This window comes from Vigna unguiculata, chromosome 11 (assembly GCF_037176805.1).
Source record: "Vigna unguiculata cultivar grain cowpea cultivar isolate G323 ecotype 2 chromosome 11, ASM3717680v1, whole genome shotgun sequence".
Lineage (NCBI taxonomy): Eukaryota > Viridiplantae > Streptophyta > Magnoliopsida > Fabales > Fabaceae > Vigna > Vigna unguiculata.
Window position 1 is genome coordinate 39,068,345 of NC_140802.1, and position 15,060 is coordinate 39,083,404.

General features: G+C 29.8%; 2 protein-coding genes across 2 annotated transcripts; both read left to right on the top strand.

The window, feature by feature from the left end:
* Positions 1-199: 199 nt before the first annotated feature.
* Positions 200-829, top strand: LOC114170388 (uncharacterized). The gene has a single exon (XM_028055867.2). The coding sequence runs from the start codon at positions 200-202 to the stop codon at positions 827-829; it is 630 nt and encodes a 209-aa protein (XP_027911668.2).
* A 10,490-nt stretch (positions 830-11,319) lies between these two features.
* LOC114170592 (glycosyl hydrolase 5 family protein-like) lies at positions 11,320-14,985 on the top strand. The gene is made up of 4 exons (XM_028056102.2): positions 11,320-11,795; positions 12,829-13,076; positions 13,216-13,736; positions 13,813-14,985. Exons 1-4 carry the CDS (start codon positions 11,397-11,399, stop codon positions 14,232-14,234), a joined length of 1,590 nt encoding a protein of 529 aa, XP_027911903.2. The 5' UTR covers positions 11,320-11,396; the 3' UTR covers positions 14,235-14,985.
* The last annotated feature ends 75 nt before the right edge of the window (positions 14,986-15,060 follow it).

Sequence of the window (15,060 nt, forward strand, 5' to 3'; positions counted from 1 at the left end):
AAGCCAAAATTGCACCAACCTACCAGTTAATTAGCATCATGATAAGACAAACTCTTCTTCCAAAATCCATGGTTTAAGTACTGAAAAAGATAGATTCGCTGTCCATAGTGATCGTACTTGAACTAATCAGGTTAAGTCTCGTAAAGAACATTTGTGTCTGACTGAAGCCAAAAAACATCCAAAAACCATCCAAAAACCAATGGCTCCTACCAACAACCACAGAACAAGATGCGGTGACACCCGTTTTCCCCGAAACGTAATACTTTTGTTGGTTACCATCTTTGTTTTTTTGATGGCTGCTATCAGCATAGCATGGCTTGTCATGCACCCACATGACCCTGGTTTTGCGGTGACGTCACTTTCTGTGACCAACTTCTCTCTCTCAGACTCCCAGGTACGAGGAAGGTACGAGGTTGGACTAACCATAACAAACCCAAACAAGATCATAACCCAGGTGGTGCTTCACCGTCAGGGCTCCTTGCTGCTTTACGATTCTGAGTTGTACTCGAAGGCTGCAGTGCAAACAACCGTGAACCTGGAGAAGTTGACCAACAAGAGTGTGAAGGTTGACTTTGAAGTGAAGGACCAACACCAGAAGGTGGTGCCTCCGATTCTGGGTCGGGACTTAAACAAAGGGGTGGTGAACTTCAACGTGGTTTTGAAGGTTACGGTTAGATTCGAAGCTGGGATATGGCCAAGCAAGGATGAGTTATTGGATGTTACTTGTAAGGATCTGGATTTGGAGTTCCACCCTAAAACAAAAGGCACTGGCAACCTTCTGGGTATTGGGAAGAACTGCTCCACAAAGAATGCTGCAGGGAGAACTTGATTAGGAAGAAGTAAGATTTAACCATGTTATCGTCATTAGTTTATCCGATGTGATAATAAGATAGATTCTTGTTGAATGTTTTATACATATTCACTGTTTATGTAAATTAAATTCTTCTTTTAGACATTTACATTTTGTTTATAGAAAAACAGTAGATTAATCAATAACTTCAAAATTTATAGATCATTTAAAGAAGTACTTATACTTCTCAAAGGAAAAGAAGATTTGATCTTGTAACCTGTTATATATGCAGGAGATTATGTCTTGTTTTACACGACCGAGTTTACTACTGTTACTTGATACATGTTAATGCCATGTACGTTAGCATGTATATGTTTGTTGTAGTGTGAGACATTAGCAGAATGAATTCCAAGGATTAATTGGGGAAGTAACAAAAGGGTTGCTTTAGTAAAAGTACCTGGGAAACACCTTCAAAAGAAACTCTTACAAGTTGCGAAAAAGAAGAACGTGGGACCACAGATCTCATCAGAGGAATAATGGGGACTATTATATCATGTTTTTTTATGACTTTTTATTAAAGATTAATTCTGAAATATTTGACTGTCTGTTACTCAAATATTTAGTGGAATACTTAAAATGTGAAATAAATTTATATTTCGGATTAACTTTTTCATAATTTTTAAAGAAAAAAACAGTATTCACGATGCAGAGAGAAGGTGAAATGTATCTCTGAAAACTGCAACCACATTAGGAGGAACTCATATAAATTTTAGGAAAATATTTTTTGACTATTAAATTTTGACACTTTCCACTTACAATTTTATGTGGCATTTTCTAAGTGGTTTTTCACTTTTCTATTTTCTCATTTTCAATTTTTCAAAACCACTTAAAAAAAATGACAGAAAGTTGTCAAAATTTAGTAGTCAAAATATCATTTTCCAAAATTATATATATATATATATATATATATATATATATAATGTAAATAATTAAAATAAGAAGAATGATAACTAATGTCCTAAAGACACTAGTTAAGAAATAATAAATATGCTTTGGTATCATTATTTTTACATTAAAAACTGAGATAATTAAATACAATAATTAAAATAGTATAAATGCACATAATAAATTTTATAAAGATAAAAATATCCTTTTAAATTTTTAGACAATAACTTAGTATTATAAAACAAGAACTTTAAAAATTTTAAGGTCTGTACTAAAAAGAAAAAAAAATTCAATTAAGTCTCAAATTGATCTCAAATTGACACTTTAATTGTTCTTTTTTTTTTTTGTAACATTCTTAAATATTTAACACTATTTTTTTGTTGTTTTTTCTGTTAATTTATACTTTCTTATGTTTTTTTCTTTTTAGATGTTTAACACTATTTTTTTGTTGGTTTTTTTGTTAATTAAAACTTTCTTATATTTAATTACATTTAATTTTTAACAACATTAAAATATAGTTATTTTATTATTTAATTAGTTTATAACTTTTATTTGTGAACATTAAATAGAATATTAAATACCCATGTACAATATTTATGAGCATTTTTGTCCTTTAAAGAAAATAAAGTTGCATTAATAGTTATTAGGTCAGATTTTATTTAATATCACATCTACCTTTATACTTTTATAGGATTCAATGTATATTAATTATCCTTAACCAGTACTCTGGTTAGCAAGACCCTTAAAACAAAATCAACTAATTTCTTAATACTTAATCAAACAATTAATGTAATAACAATGATTCAAATTAAATGAAAATTTACGAGATTCACATTAATTTTATCTCTCTTAAAACAAACATTAATAAATTACATTATTTCTTCCTTGAACATTTTTCATAATTCGCTTATCATCAAATAAAATATAATCTAGTTCAAAGTCCTCAAATGCTTATTAACCAATTTTGAATTAATAATGACATAAACAACATCATTTATAATTTTTTTATTTCAAACGATTTCTTCTTTCTGTGCACCAAAAAAATACAAATACAAAAGTATTACTAATTTGCTATATTTTAATTCTAATTTCACAATTTTTAAGATCTTATTGTCTCAAATGCACTCCAATTACTTTCACATACATAAGAACTATGTGTCAAACTAAGTATATGAATAACAAACCTTTGAAGGTATAGATATCAATCTTCATAAGAAACACACCAAGTTGTTGGAGTTTTTTTTTTCAATTGCCTTAATAGTCAATGAATTACCAAATAACTTTTCCTGGTTCTTGAAATTTTGGATTTGCAAATCAATCAAGTGTTGTTCTTTAGGTTAGCCACCATCTCTTGTATACATTGTAGTAGGCTAATTTAACTTTTATATCAAAATTTAAAATTAGGATAATAATGTAATTTAGAATTCAAAAACAGTCTACAACATATGAGCTAGTTTTCTCACCTTTCATCAATAATATTCCATAAGTCTTTGTAAATACTAATAATAATAATAATAATAATATGAGTTAATGTTGTTTAATGTATAAGAAGTCAAATCTAAAGATGAAATGAAATTCCAATTTCGAGATTAGTAAATTATTTACCTTTTATTGTCACCATTAAACATCTTTCATGCATTTTTCTTTAGCCTGGTTTATTGCCTTGTAGATAAAATCCATTATTGATTGTCATTAAAACCTACTATTATGGGAAATGCACCCTTCGAACATATGATAATTTGTGTACAAATTAAATTGGAAGTTTAGGGACTTATATTGTAAAACGTAAATTGTAAAGTAGAATAAAAAAACCAAATGCAAAAATTAAAAAGATCAAAATGAATCAATCACAAAATAAATAATCAAACAATATGAAATTCATATCGAAAAAAATCAAATTCAAGTCGAATAATTACCCGATTCAATTAATTAACTATCGGTTTATACGAATTAAATTTCAATATCATATAATTTTATTCATATTTGACTATCAAATCAAGATTCAATAAATTTCTAATTTGAATTCTAATTTCATAAATGCAATCTAATACCATAAAGATCAAAACCAAAATTAGAGAAGAGAAGAACAAAACTCAAAACAAAAAATATCATCGTAAAACTTAATTTTTCTTATTTGATCTTGATTTCATGAATTGTTCCTTAGAATTTAAGTTCTTCATTCTTGAAGAAAAATAAAAGGAAGCAGAGAGAAGAAGAAGAACAACCAAAAAGTGAAAAAAAAAGAGAAAAAGAGAAAAACTAAAACTTTGAGAATTTGACAAATGATTTATGTCTCCTTGTTTTGAGCACAATTAGGTTTTATATGCACTCTAAAAACTGAAGCAAATGTGGGCCTAAGCATGGGTTCTATTCACGTCTAAAAGTCCAATTATAAAGGTTTAAGCTACCACAAACAAAAAGTTAATCTATAGGATTCCTTTACAGGATTTCCAAATATGTCTCAACTTCTAAAAATAGTAGAAATAGTAAAGGAGTCTTGATCTAGAAAACCATATGTTTCTTTTGAAACTCTATAAATTTAGAATCCAATCCAACTATAATTAGCCAAAAATAATATCTACATAAAAAGTTATGACCAAAATGGTAAACAAAGGTCAGATAAGTTAAAAATACAAAATTAAAGCAAACATGCACAATGAATCCAATTGATTACCAATGAAACAAAATGTATTAAGAATTGAAAATAAAACATATGAAAAGTGAAAGCACTTTACAACAAAGTTATAAATATGTGTACAAAATGTGTTATCATTCATCACTAGTCAAATGTCTAGTTAGATAACCCTTATGATCCAAAAACAACCTAATGTTAAATACGAGGTGATAAAGTGAGTTAAGTCCGACTTCATCGAATTTCTTTCCTTTGTGAAGTGATGCAACAAAGAAATCATTTGAATAAATATAAGTAATAACTTCCTACCTTTTGGAATAGTAAATAAATGAATAAGTACCTTCTTTTCAAAATCTTCTAAAATGCAATGTGTTGTACATTGGGTTCAATAAAGCATCTTCCTTTTCATCATTATCAACTCTCCACTTGCATTATAATTAGCAACATTGTATGTTATAATTTGGATAATATTTTCCTCAACGACTTCTTTTATCATCCAATATATTACAAATGTTATCAGCTATTTTTTATATGGTAAATGCATCAGTAGATCTTAGAAAAGTTTCCTTTGGATTATTAACTAAAAAGTTGAATATAGTCATTCCTTCTTCTCTTATTGATTCATCTTAGGGATGTCAAAAAAATCTATACACATGGGTATCCGCAGATAAAACCTATAGAGTTAAATATGTTTTTGGTCCCTTAACTTTCAGTGAATTTTGGAATTAGTCCATTTCGAAACTTTGAATCAATTTAGTCCTTCATCTTTTGAAATTCATGGATTTAGTCCTTTTAATCAAATTTTGTTAAGTTTATTTGACATTTCAAGTGCATTTCACAATAGTATTTGACTTGACATTAAAGCAAAAATGTTTCAAACAATATAAACAACTTAAATACAATCCTGAAATGCGTATGAAACATCAAATAAACCTAACAAAATTTGCTTAAAAGGACTAAATTCACGTATTTCGATAGATGAAGGACTAAATTGGTCCAAAATTTCAAAATGGACTAATTCCAAAATTCACTGAAAGTTAAGGGACTAAAAACATATTTAACCCAAACCTATAATAGGTAGGAAATAGATATTGTAAATGGATACCCGCGGATAACGGATACAAGTATTTTTAATACCCGCATGTTAACGGGCCAGGTACAGGTATCATAGTATCCGTACCCGTGGATACCCATACCCTCTATACTCTAATTTAAATTAAAAAAAACATGATTAAAATATTAACATATTGATTTTGAATGAGTTATTTTTTTATCAATTAGTTTTAAAAAAAAAATCATTTCTTTGTAAATTGTCATTCAACATTATTTAAATGGGTTATTTGGACTTTGTTTAAAATTTATGAATATTATATATTGTATTTTATTTGAATTTACGATTAAAATATGTTGTTAAATATTTATTTTTATTTTTTTGTAAATATCCACGGGTAATCGTGGATATTAAAAAATTAAGCGGATATCCACATAACGGATATCCGACGAATATAAATATGGGTACGAGACGAATATTTATCCAGTAGATAGGGTACGAGAGAGTTACTATTCATACCCTACCCGTTCCATTCACATCCCTATGATTAATCATTATTATGCAACTTGTTTTCCTCCATGCAATTCTTTCAAAGTTCCAAAGTATCTTTTGTTACCATAACTTACTCTTTCATGCACTTTACTCTTATATATGGTATGAAGGTGGCTTAAATCATGGGTCATAATTTGAAACTAAATTAAGAATTCACCTAAATCTTTGCTTCTTGATACATTAAATGATATGGTATTTTCATAGAAAAACTTTAGTACATCTCTACAAATACTTCCTCTTTTATCCTTCTTGAATAATTAATTAATTGTGGTACGTGAGCCTATTGCCCTCTTCTTAAAAATATTTATGTATTGTTGTCCACATCCTCCTTTCCCATCTTATTCTTTTTTCTTAGATTTTACATATCGCCAAAAATCTCTTTAATTCAATGTTTGTCTTCGCTATTTTCAATTTTCAAATTCCTATAAACTAAACACACCTTTTACTTTTCGGTATTCCACAAAAACAGAGATAATTGGTAGTATCATACGTCCAAATTTCAAAAACTTATAACTTAAATGATAAAATTAACGTATTTATAAGAATTAAAATAACAATAAACAATTAAATTTAAAAATTAAAGTGCCTTCATATGAATTTATATAATTTTCAGTTCTAAAGACTAATAATATTTTACACTTTTAAGAGCTAAAATATTATTTACACGTACTACTGACGCGAACTTGTTGATTTTCCATTTTGTCTTTCACCAATTGGTTTGGTGTATATGGACCTCCACAGAGTCTTTGAATACGTGTGGGGACAAGGGATTCAATTAATTATTATAACGACTAAGTTATACTTTATTTTTTAAAATTAAATATGAAGAGGGATACGTTTGGGTTCATGTTTTATATTAAATTATTGAATATATTTTTTGTTTATTTTATATTTTGTTTTGAAATTTACTAAATTATAACTTTTATTATTATTTGCAACTAAATATTATATAATATATCTTTTGTAAACAATATTACTTGTTTTGTATTTTTGTTTTTTAAGAAAACTATTTAATAAATATTTGAACAAGTATGAAAAATAGGGGTGTCTGTTTTGCCCCAACCCGTTGGTCCGTCAAAAGCGGGTCGGGCCAAACTGACCCGTCAAATAGAAACAGACCAATAATCATAACATGTCTCCTACAAGACGAGTTAATGGATTGGGTCGAACTGGTCCGTTAGATTTTTTTTTTTAATTTGTTATAAAAAAAATATTTTTAAAATTTGTTTATATATACATTTAAATTAATATTAGAAGCATATTTAATCAAATAAATAATTTTTAAATTTTAATTGATTAGTTAATGTTTTTAATTAGATAAATTAAAATAATTATTACATTTATACGTTAAATTACTCAATTATAATTATTAATTGAATCTTAATTTGTATGTATTAATTATTTAATTTACAATACTATTATATATTTACACATTAAAAGAATATAATATAAAAAATTAATTATTTTTAATTATTTTTATTTTATTTTATTTTTTAAAAATTGGCCAATAGGTCTGGACGCACTAGCCCGTATTTTGACCCGTCAAATTGACGGGTTGGATGGAACGGGTCAGAACAGGCTCACAGGTTAAAATCTTCAACTCAACCCGTCCCTTTTAACACGGGCTAATGGACTGGCCTGTTGGACCTAACCCTTTTTGTCACCCCTAATGAAAATTAATATACTCAATAATTAAAAAAATGAAAAATAAAAAAATAATTTTATACTCGAATATAGGTATAGCTTTTATGTTTTGGGATAAAAATGTATATAGTCAAACTCACATTTACATCGTATTATTCTCATCAATGCAGGGAATGTTTTGGCCACAATTATTTTTTATGTTCGACATCGGTTCCATATCTGAGGCATATTTAATCGAGGTTAAAAAGGGTGATCTTTTGGTTGTGATTGTCAACTAAATTCAAAAAGTCAACTTTCTACTTCAATTCACAAGAAAATCGAAATAAAAAACTCAACCATCAATATTTTTCCATTGCATTGAATCCGCTAGATGACTAAGTAGTCTGTCACATCTTCTCTCATCTACATGTCATCTAAAGGTTTTAGCATCTTTTAGATTTGCATACAAACGCTTAAGTCTGGACACGATTGGAAGGTACCAGACTACTTTCAAGGTGGGACCTTCCTTTTCTATTTTACCACTATCTTCACTGTTGGTTTTCTGCTTGTATCGTGATAAACCGCACTTTGGACATTTTTTCAAATCTTCAAATTGTTTCCTGTATAATATGCAATCATTAGGACATGCATGTATCCTTTTATACTCCATACCCATCAGACAAAGAATTTTCTTAGCATCATAATTATGAGTGGGTAGTGTATTTCCACATGGAAGCATTTCATTCAAGAACACCAACAATTATGTGAAACTCTTATTCGTTCACCTATTGGTCAGTTTCAAATTCATAAGTCTTAACAATGTTGACAACTACATGAACTTAGTTGAATCGACATACAACATAGTCTTCGCATCAGTAAACATCGTCTGATACACATGCTCTTGTGTAAAACCTTTTGTGCCAACATCTTGGATCACGTCCTTTAATTTGTCTTCCAGTCGGTCTTCCATGGTGGAATCGACAATATGTTTTGTTCAGGAAACAATGGAAGTCTATTAATTCGTCGTGACATGTCCATGTTGTATAAGTTTTAAGGAAACCATCAGAAATAAGATGTTCTTAACTTTAGTTGCATCCAACTTTCTCTCATTCAAACAGTTGACATAAGGACATATAAATTTCACATCATAATCACTTCTACCCTTATTATGTTGAACAAATTGTATAATTTTTTTTACTCCTTTCACATATTCAACATTGATGTGTGGTGAATTAATCTAACCTCGATCCATACATATGTATACTGAAATTGCGTGAACAATCTTATTAGTCTTTGAATGAATGATGACATCGCTTTTGTATTCAAGGTGTGACCCTATCCATTCAAGAAGATTCACTTTTTATTTATTTATTAGTATATATTATTTTTTTAAAACATATCTTAAATTTCACAAAAAATTTGTCAACATTTTACATTGATCTTCAAGTTATACAAAATGAATATATATATATATATATATATATATATATATATATATATATATATATATATATATATATATATCAAGATTTAATACAAATAAATTATTAATATCGTTTCCTTTTATATTAATTTAAAAAAAAATAACTTCTTAGAAAACAAAACTTGAAGATAATACATATTTTTGTATTGAATCTTAAACAAGAAACTAAGGCTAACTCAATGCAAGAAAATAAAATAATATATTTAAGCAAAGTAAATAATTAATCACATATTTATCTAACATAAAACAAATAAACAATGTACTACAAAATAATATACTCATATTAGAAATAAGAACTTGGGAGCGTGAGAAATTAATGACGATGGAAGAGGATGCAACAGTACCTATGTTCTCGAGAGCTACACAGTCTCATCACAATGCAACAATATCCGATAAAAAACACAACCACAAAAACATAAGGCACCATAAAAAGAAAAGCAAAACAATCAAAAACCTAAACAAAAATGCAAAAAAAAAAAAAAAATCAAATCGCAAAAAGAAAAAATTGAAATTAGTTAATAGGCTTCGATTTCAAGAAAATTGAAGTCTTTCAAAACACAGTAGTACTTTTGAAACCTTTTATACAAGTATAGGCTTCGGTTCTAAAACAACTAAGACCTATCGTAAGTGTTTGAGGATGAGTACACTTTATAAGGAGAGAAAAAAATTGCATGAGTTGTTATCATTGTTCAGTTCAATGTTGTAGATGTACGAAAAAAGAAAGTAGAAACGTGCACATATAATTTGAAAAGTACACATGAGATTACGGTGGTCCAATCCAATCAATTAAGTTGCAATTTGAACATAAAAACTGAATAATTTCAATTTAGATTTTAAAGTATTTCAATACCTTCTTACTTAAAATGAGAAATGGGAATAATTGCATGAAGATGCACTATAGAGGATTTGAACAAGAGTCCAACAAGGAACTTAGATTGCAAGATAGTAGTTCAATATTTCATTTTATTTTTCATTTGAAAATGTGTTTAATTATACTTTAATTTATTTTAAATCAAAAAAAATGTAATTAATTATTTAGATATGTTGCATTTTTAAACTTTACACAATTTTTTTATATCATTTCCAATTTTTTAAAATATTTTTTTTCAAGTAATTATCTTTCATCTTTAATTTATATTCATTGTAATTAAAATTAAACGAGGAATATATGATAATTCATAATATTAGTTAATTAATTATAGTTTCTTCTTAGATTGCATCAATTAAATTTATTATAAATTCTTTACTCATTTATCTCCATTTGTAATTTCTTTCTCCAATTCAAAAAAACAATATCACTTTTTTACTAACTTCTCTTTCTCTTCTTCCACCCTATGGCAAAAGTATTATTAGTCTTCGATTCAGACTAATTTGTGATCCGCAGGTGACGGTGAAAACTGACCTGATCCCATGAATATTTGTGAAATGAATGGTATCTGACAAAGAAGAGTAGTTGGAAATAATACCAACCATAACTAATTAAAGAGCAAGAAATTAGTGTATATTCAGAAAAAAAGAAAAAAGAAACAAACTACTAGATTACTGTGAAAGGTTTTACTGTAGTACAAAAAAGAAAAAATATTTGAATCTGTCTTTTATTATCTATAACATTACTGATACAGATATTTATATACGAAGAATATCGGTATCTTAGAAACACCGGTTAAAAAATTATTAATATGCATTGATCATTATTTTTACACTAAAATCTAAAATAATTAAATATATTAATTAAAATAATATAAATATATATTATAAATTTTTTAAAAGACAAAAATACAGTATTTTTATGATAAAAATTTAGTTAATATCACACTTAATTAAATATTTTTGTAAGATTTTGTGTATATTAATTATCTTTAATCAGTATTTTTAAGATACTGGTTAGCTGGACTCTTAATATATAATGATATATCTAAATTATAGAAGAAGATTTAATTACAGGAGAATTACAAAAATTTAATAACTTAATTACAAAATTTTAATTAGCTTAATTTTAGGATAGTAATTTCAAATTTAATGACAATAAATTAGATTAATTACATAATAATTATTTTGATTTAGGACAATGATAAGTTGATAATCAAGTTTTGAAGTTTTCTCTTACAACTTGAAGTGTTATTTTCTAAGTAAAAGTTATCAAAATTTAATTGTTAAAAATTCATTTTTCTTTTATTAATGAGCTGTTCTTTGGGAAAATAAAAGAGTCACGAGACACTTTTAATACACAATGTATTCAGATTTGCATAGAGGAAAACGGTGGTTCTGATACTTGTGAGTGCGGAAGATCTTTCACACCGATACATTGATATCAAAGAACATGAACCCAATGGTAACAACAATAGCAGTAACAGTGGTGCTATATGTGACAGTTCTTGAAAGTGTGAAGGGATTTCTGCTACACACGAATGATAGGTGGATTGTGGATGAAAATGGGAAGAGGGTGAAGCTAGCATGTGTGAACTGGGTGTCCCATTTGGATGCTGCTGTTGCAGAGGGTTTAAATCAGCAACCTTTGGATATGATTTCCAAGAGTATCAAGTCTATGGGCTTCAACTGTGTGAGACTCACATGGCCACTTCTCTTGCTCACCAATCACTCTCTTGCTTCTCTCACTGTCAGAAACTCTTTCCAAAACCTTGGCCTTCTTCAATCCATCAATGATGTTCAAGCCCTCAACCCCTCCATCATTGATCTTCCCATCATCAAAGCTTACCAGGTACTGCATTGCTATCTTATATGCTATCTTACCTACTTCATTGTTGTTAGAAGAGTTATTGCTAGTTTCTCTATCATAAATGTTATACATTGATTTTGTTAAGAAGTTCTTAAAAACATTTTTAATAATTTGTGAACTCTTAAAATTGGTTAAAACTCGTTAGTCAACTTGATTTATTATAAAGTATAATTGAGTTAAAAAAAATTACAAATTTTAATATGGGATAAAAATGGATCTGGTCTATTAAAAATTCGGCTCACCGCACAGTTGATTTAGATTCAACTTGTAGTGTATCGGATTGACTCATCGACTCACCTATAATTATAAATATTAAATTATATTAGAAAAAGAAAACTCTAATGCTTTTGGTGGAGCTTTTAGATGGTAAATTTGTTGGGACTTTTAAATTGTATTAAATTCATATGGTGAATTTTGTTTGGATTTTAAATTCTAATGAAAGTTCATTTAGTACATAATGAATCAGAAGTCTTTTTTATACATGATGTTTCATATTTATATGAATGAGATGAATAAATTTTGGATGGTCAAGATTAAATGTTAATCAATAAAAAAAGTTTATATTTTATTTTTTGGTATTAAAGAAAAAAATAATATATTTTTAATTAAATTAGATAATTCATTTAACCCAACAACCTCTATTGTATCACATTAATATTAAATTTTTAGAACTCACTTTAATTAGGTTGGTTCACTAATTACTCAACAAGACAGGATAACTCGTTTTTACAGCTACGGCATCCGAACCAAAGACATTCTCAATTAATGTCTGAGGATTTAAATATTATATTTAATTAAGCAACTAATGTCCCCTTTGTCATAATGATATTCATTAATTTCATCACCTAATTAACTCTGTCAAAGTAGAGTCTCCTTGGTGGTGGCCAAGTTAATTAAGAGTCTGAAATTGAATGCAAGTGCATTCAGTGGTTAGAAGTTGGAATCATGATGAAGGTTTGAATGCAGTTGCAGTAATTGTTATTAAAGCATAACGAGCATTATCTGTGTGGAGCAGGAAGTGGTGAAGAGCTTAGGAGACAACGATGTAATGGTGATCTTGGACAATCACGTGACACAACCAGGATGGTGCTGCGGTAACATGGATGGCAATGGCTTCTTTGGGGACCAATATTTTGATCCTGACCTTTGGATTATGGGTCTTACCAATATGGCTACACTTTTCAAAGGAGTGAGTAATGTGGTCGGCATGAGCTTGAGGAATGAGTTACGAGGTCCCAAACAAAATGTCAACCAATGGTACAGGTAAATTGGAACATCCCCCAAGAACTCTGCATTAATTCTTAATTGAAAAGAGTTTCCCTTTTCTTATTCTTTAATCATAAGCATGTCTTTTTTGAAAAGTATCATTTGATTGAAAGCATAGCCTTGATTATATACATAGGTATATGCCAAAGGGAGCAGAAGCAGTGCATGCAGCAAATCCAGAAGTTCTTGTGATTCTTTCTGGTCTAAACTTTGACACTGACCTATCATTCATGAAAGAGGGAGCAGTGAAACTGAGCTTCAATGAAAAACTGGTGTTGGAACTGCACTGGTACAGCTTCAGTGAGGGTCAACCATGGGCCTCAAAGAATGCAAACCAAATGTGTGGGGAAGTCACAGCAAATGTGATGAGAAGGGCAGGCTTCTTATTGGGCCAAGGCCTGCCGTTGTTTGTGAGTGAGTTTGGGCTGGACTTGAGAGGCTTAGATGCCAATGACAATACCTACCTAAACTGCTTCATGGCATTTGCAGCCCAATTTGACTTGGACTGGGCCTTGTGGACACTTGGTGGGAGTTACTACATAAGACAAGGAGTTGTTGGAATGAATGAGTATTATGGTGTTCTCAATTCAGATTGGAGTGAGGTTAGAAACCTCAGTTTCTTTCAAAGAATCTCAGCTATTCAAATTCCCTTTCAAGGTATCACAAAATCCCAAACAATCATAGTCATTTTTCGTTTTTCATTTTCTAAACCATACAGTGTGACATATTTCAGGGCCAGGTTTATCAGAAGCAAAACCATACAAAGTGATTTTTCACCCTTTGACAGGTTTTTGCATCTTAAGAAAACAGGTTGAGGCTTTGAGGTTGGGATCTTGTTCTGATTCTGATGAATGGGAGTACACAGACCAAAACACACTATCAATAAAGGGTACCAATTTCTGTTTACAAGCAGAGGGAGAAGGGAAAAAAGCGAAAATTGGGAATATATGTTCAACTCTTAATTCAAGATGGGAAATGCTCTCTGATTCAAAGATGCATCTATCAACTCAGATCAATAACTCTTCTGGAATGTGTCTTGATGTAGACACCAATAACATCATTGTCACCAACACTTGCAAATGTCTAACCAAAGATAACAACACTTGTGAACCTGCAAGCCAATGGTTCAAACTTGTTGACAGCACAAGGAATTAAGTCACAGACTCAACTACTTGTTAAGCTTCTGGCAAAACGATATTTCTAAAAATTAACCATTGTGTTCAAGTGCTCAACACAGAAAGTTGAACTTAGCAGTATTAAATGTAGATTAATTTATGATGTTGTGCATGTTCGTTCCTCTCCTTTGGCTAGTTCTTGTTCTTTTTAAAAAATTCAGTGAATTCACAAAGGGCAACTGAATCATGAAAGAATGCTATCGTTTTACTGAATCAAATGAAATGTACAAATAGAACTTTGATCGAGCTATTTACTTACATTGGAGGGTACCACGAGAATGGATACACACTAATTGAAAGATGAAATCCGTGAGAAAATACAAAAACCATATACAAGAAAAGTTGAAAGTGGAATCAAGATTCAAAGCAAGAGAATTGCTCAACGAGTAGTGGAACTGGCGCTGCACTGACAAGAAGAAGGATCAACAACAGTAACACACCGAGCCTGATCTTGTGAACCAAGGCACTGTAAACATCACACGATGCAAGAAAGGATGGTGAGACATTGGTGGCGTCGTAGGAACTGCATAGTTCAAACTTCACTTCACCACAATGGCCTTGCAGCTTGTCCCTCTCGGCATCAACGCTGAACCACAAGTCCAAGTACGAAAAACCACACGATGATGCTCCGACAGCACCACCCCATTCATCAACTGTCAACGACACATTGTGAAACTTGGCCTGCAGTGTTGGCGGTGGTGCGTGTTGGTGGAGAGAGAAAGTGGAGAGTCTTTTGTGGCGGTGGAAGAGGGAGGCGTTGAAAGAAGCGTAGTTGATGGTGCCACCTAAGGAGTTGGTGTTGTCGA

Bases quoted from the DNA above. Each gene is read 5' to 3' on its own strand.
- LOC114170388 (XM_028055867.2), top strand. From the start codon at position 200: ATGGCTCCTACCAACAACCACAGAACAAGATGCGGTGACACCCGTTTT.
- LOC114170592 (XM_028056102.2), top strand. From the start codon at position 11,397: ATGAACCCAATGGTAACAACAATAGCAGTAACAGTGGTGCTATATGTG. The intron at 11,796-12,828 runs GTACTGCATTGC...TGTGTGGAGCAG, and splicing joins CCATCATCAAAGCTTACCAG to GAAGTGGTGAAGAGCTTAGG. The intron at 13,077-13,215 runs GTAAATTGGAAC...TTATATACATAG, and splicing joins AATGTCAACCAATGGTACAG to GTATATGCCAAAGGGAGCAG.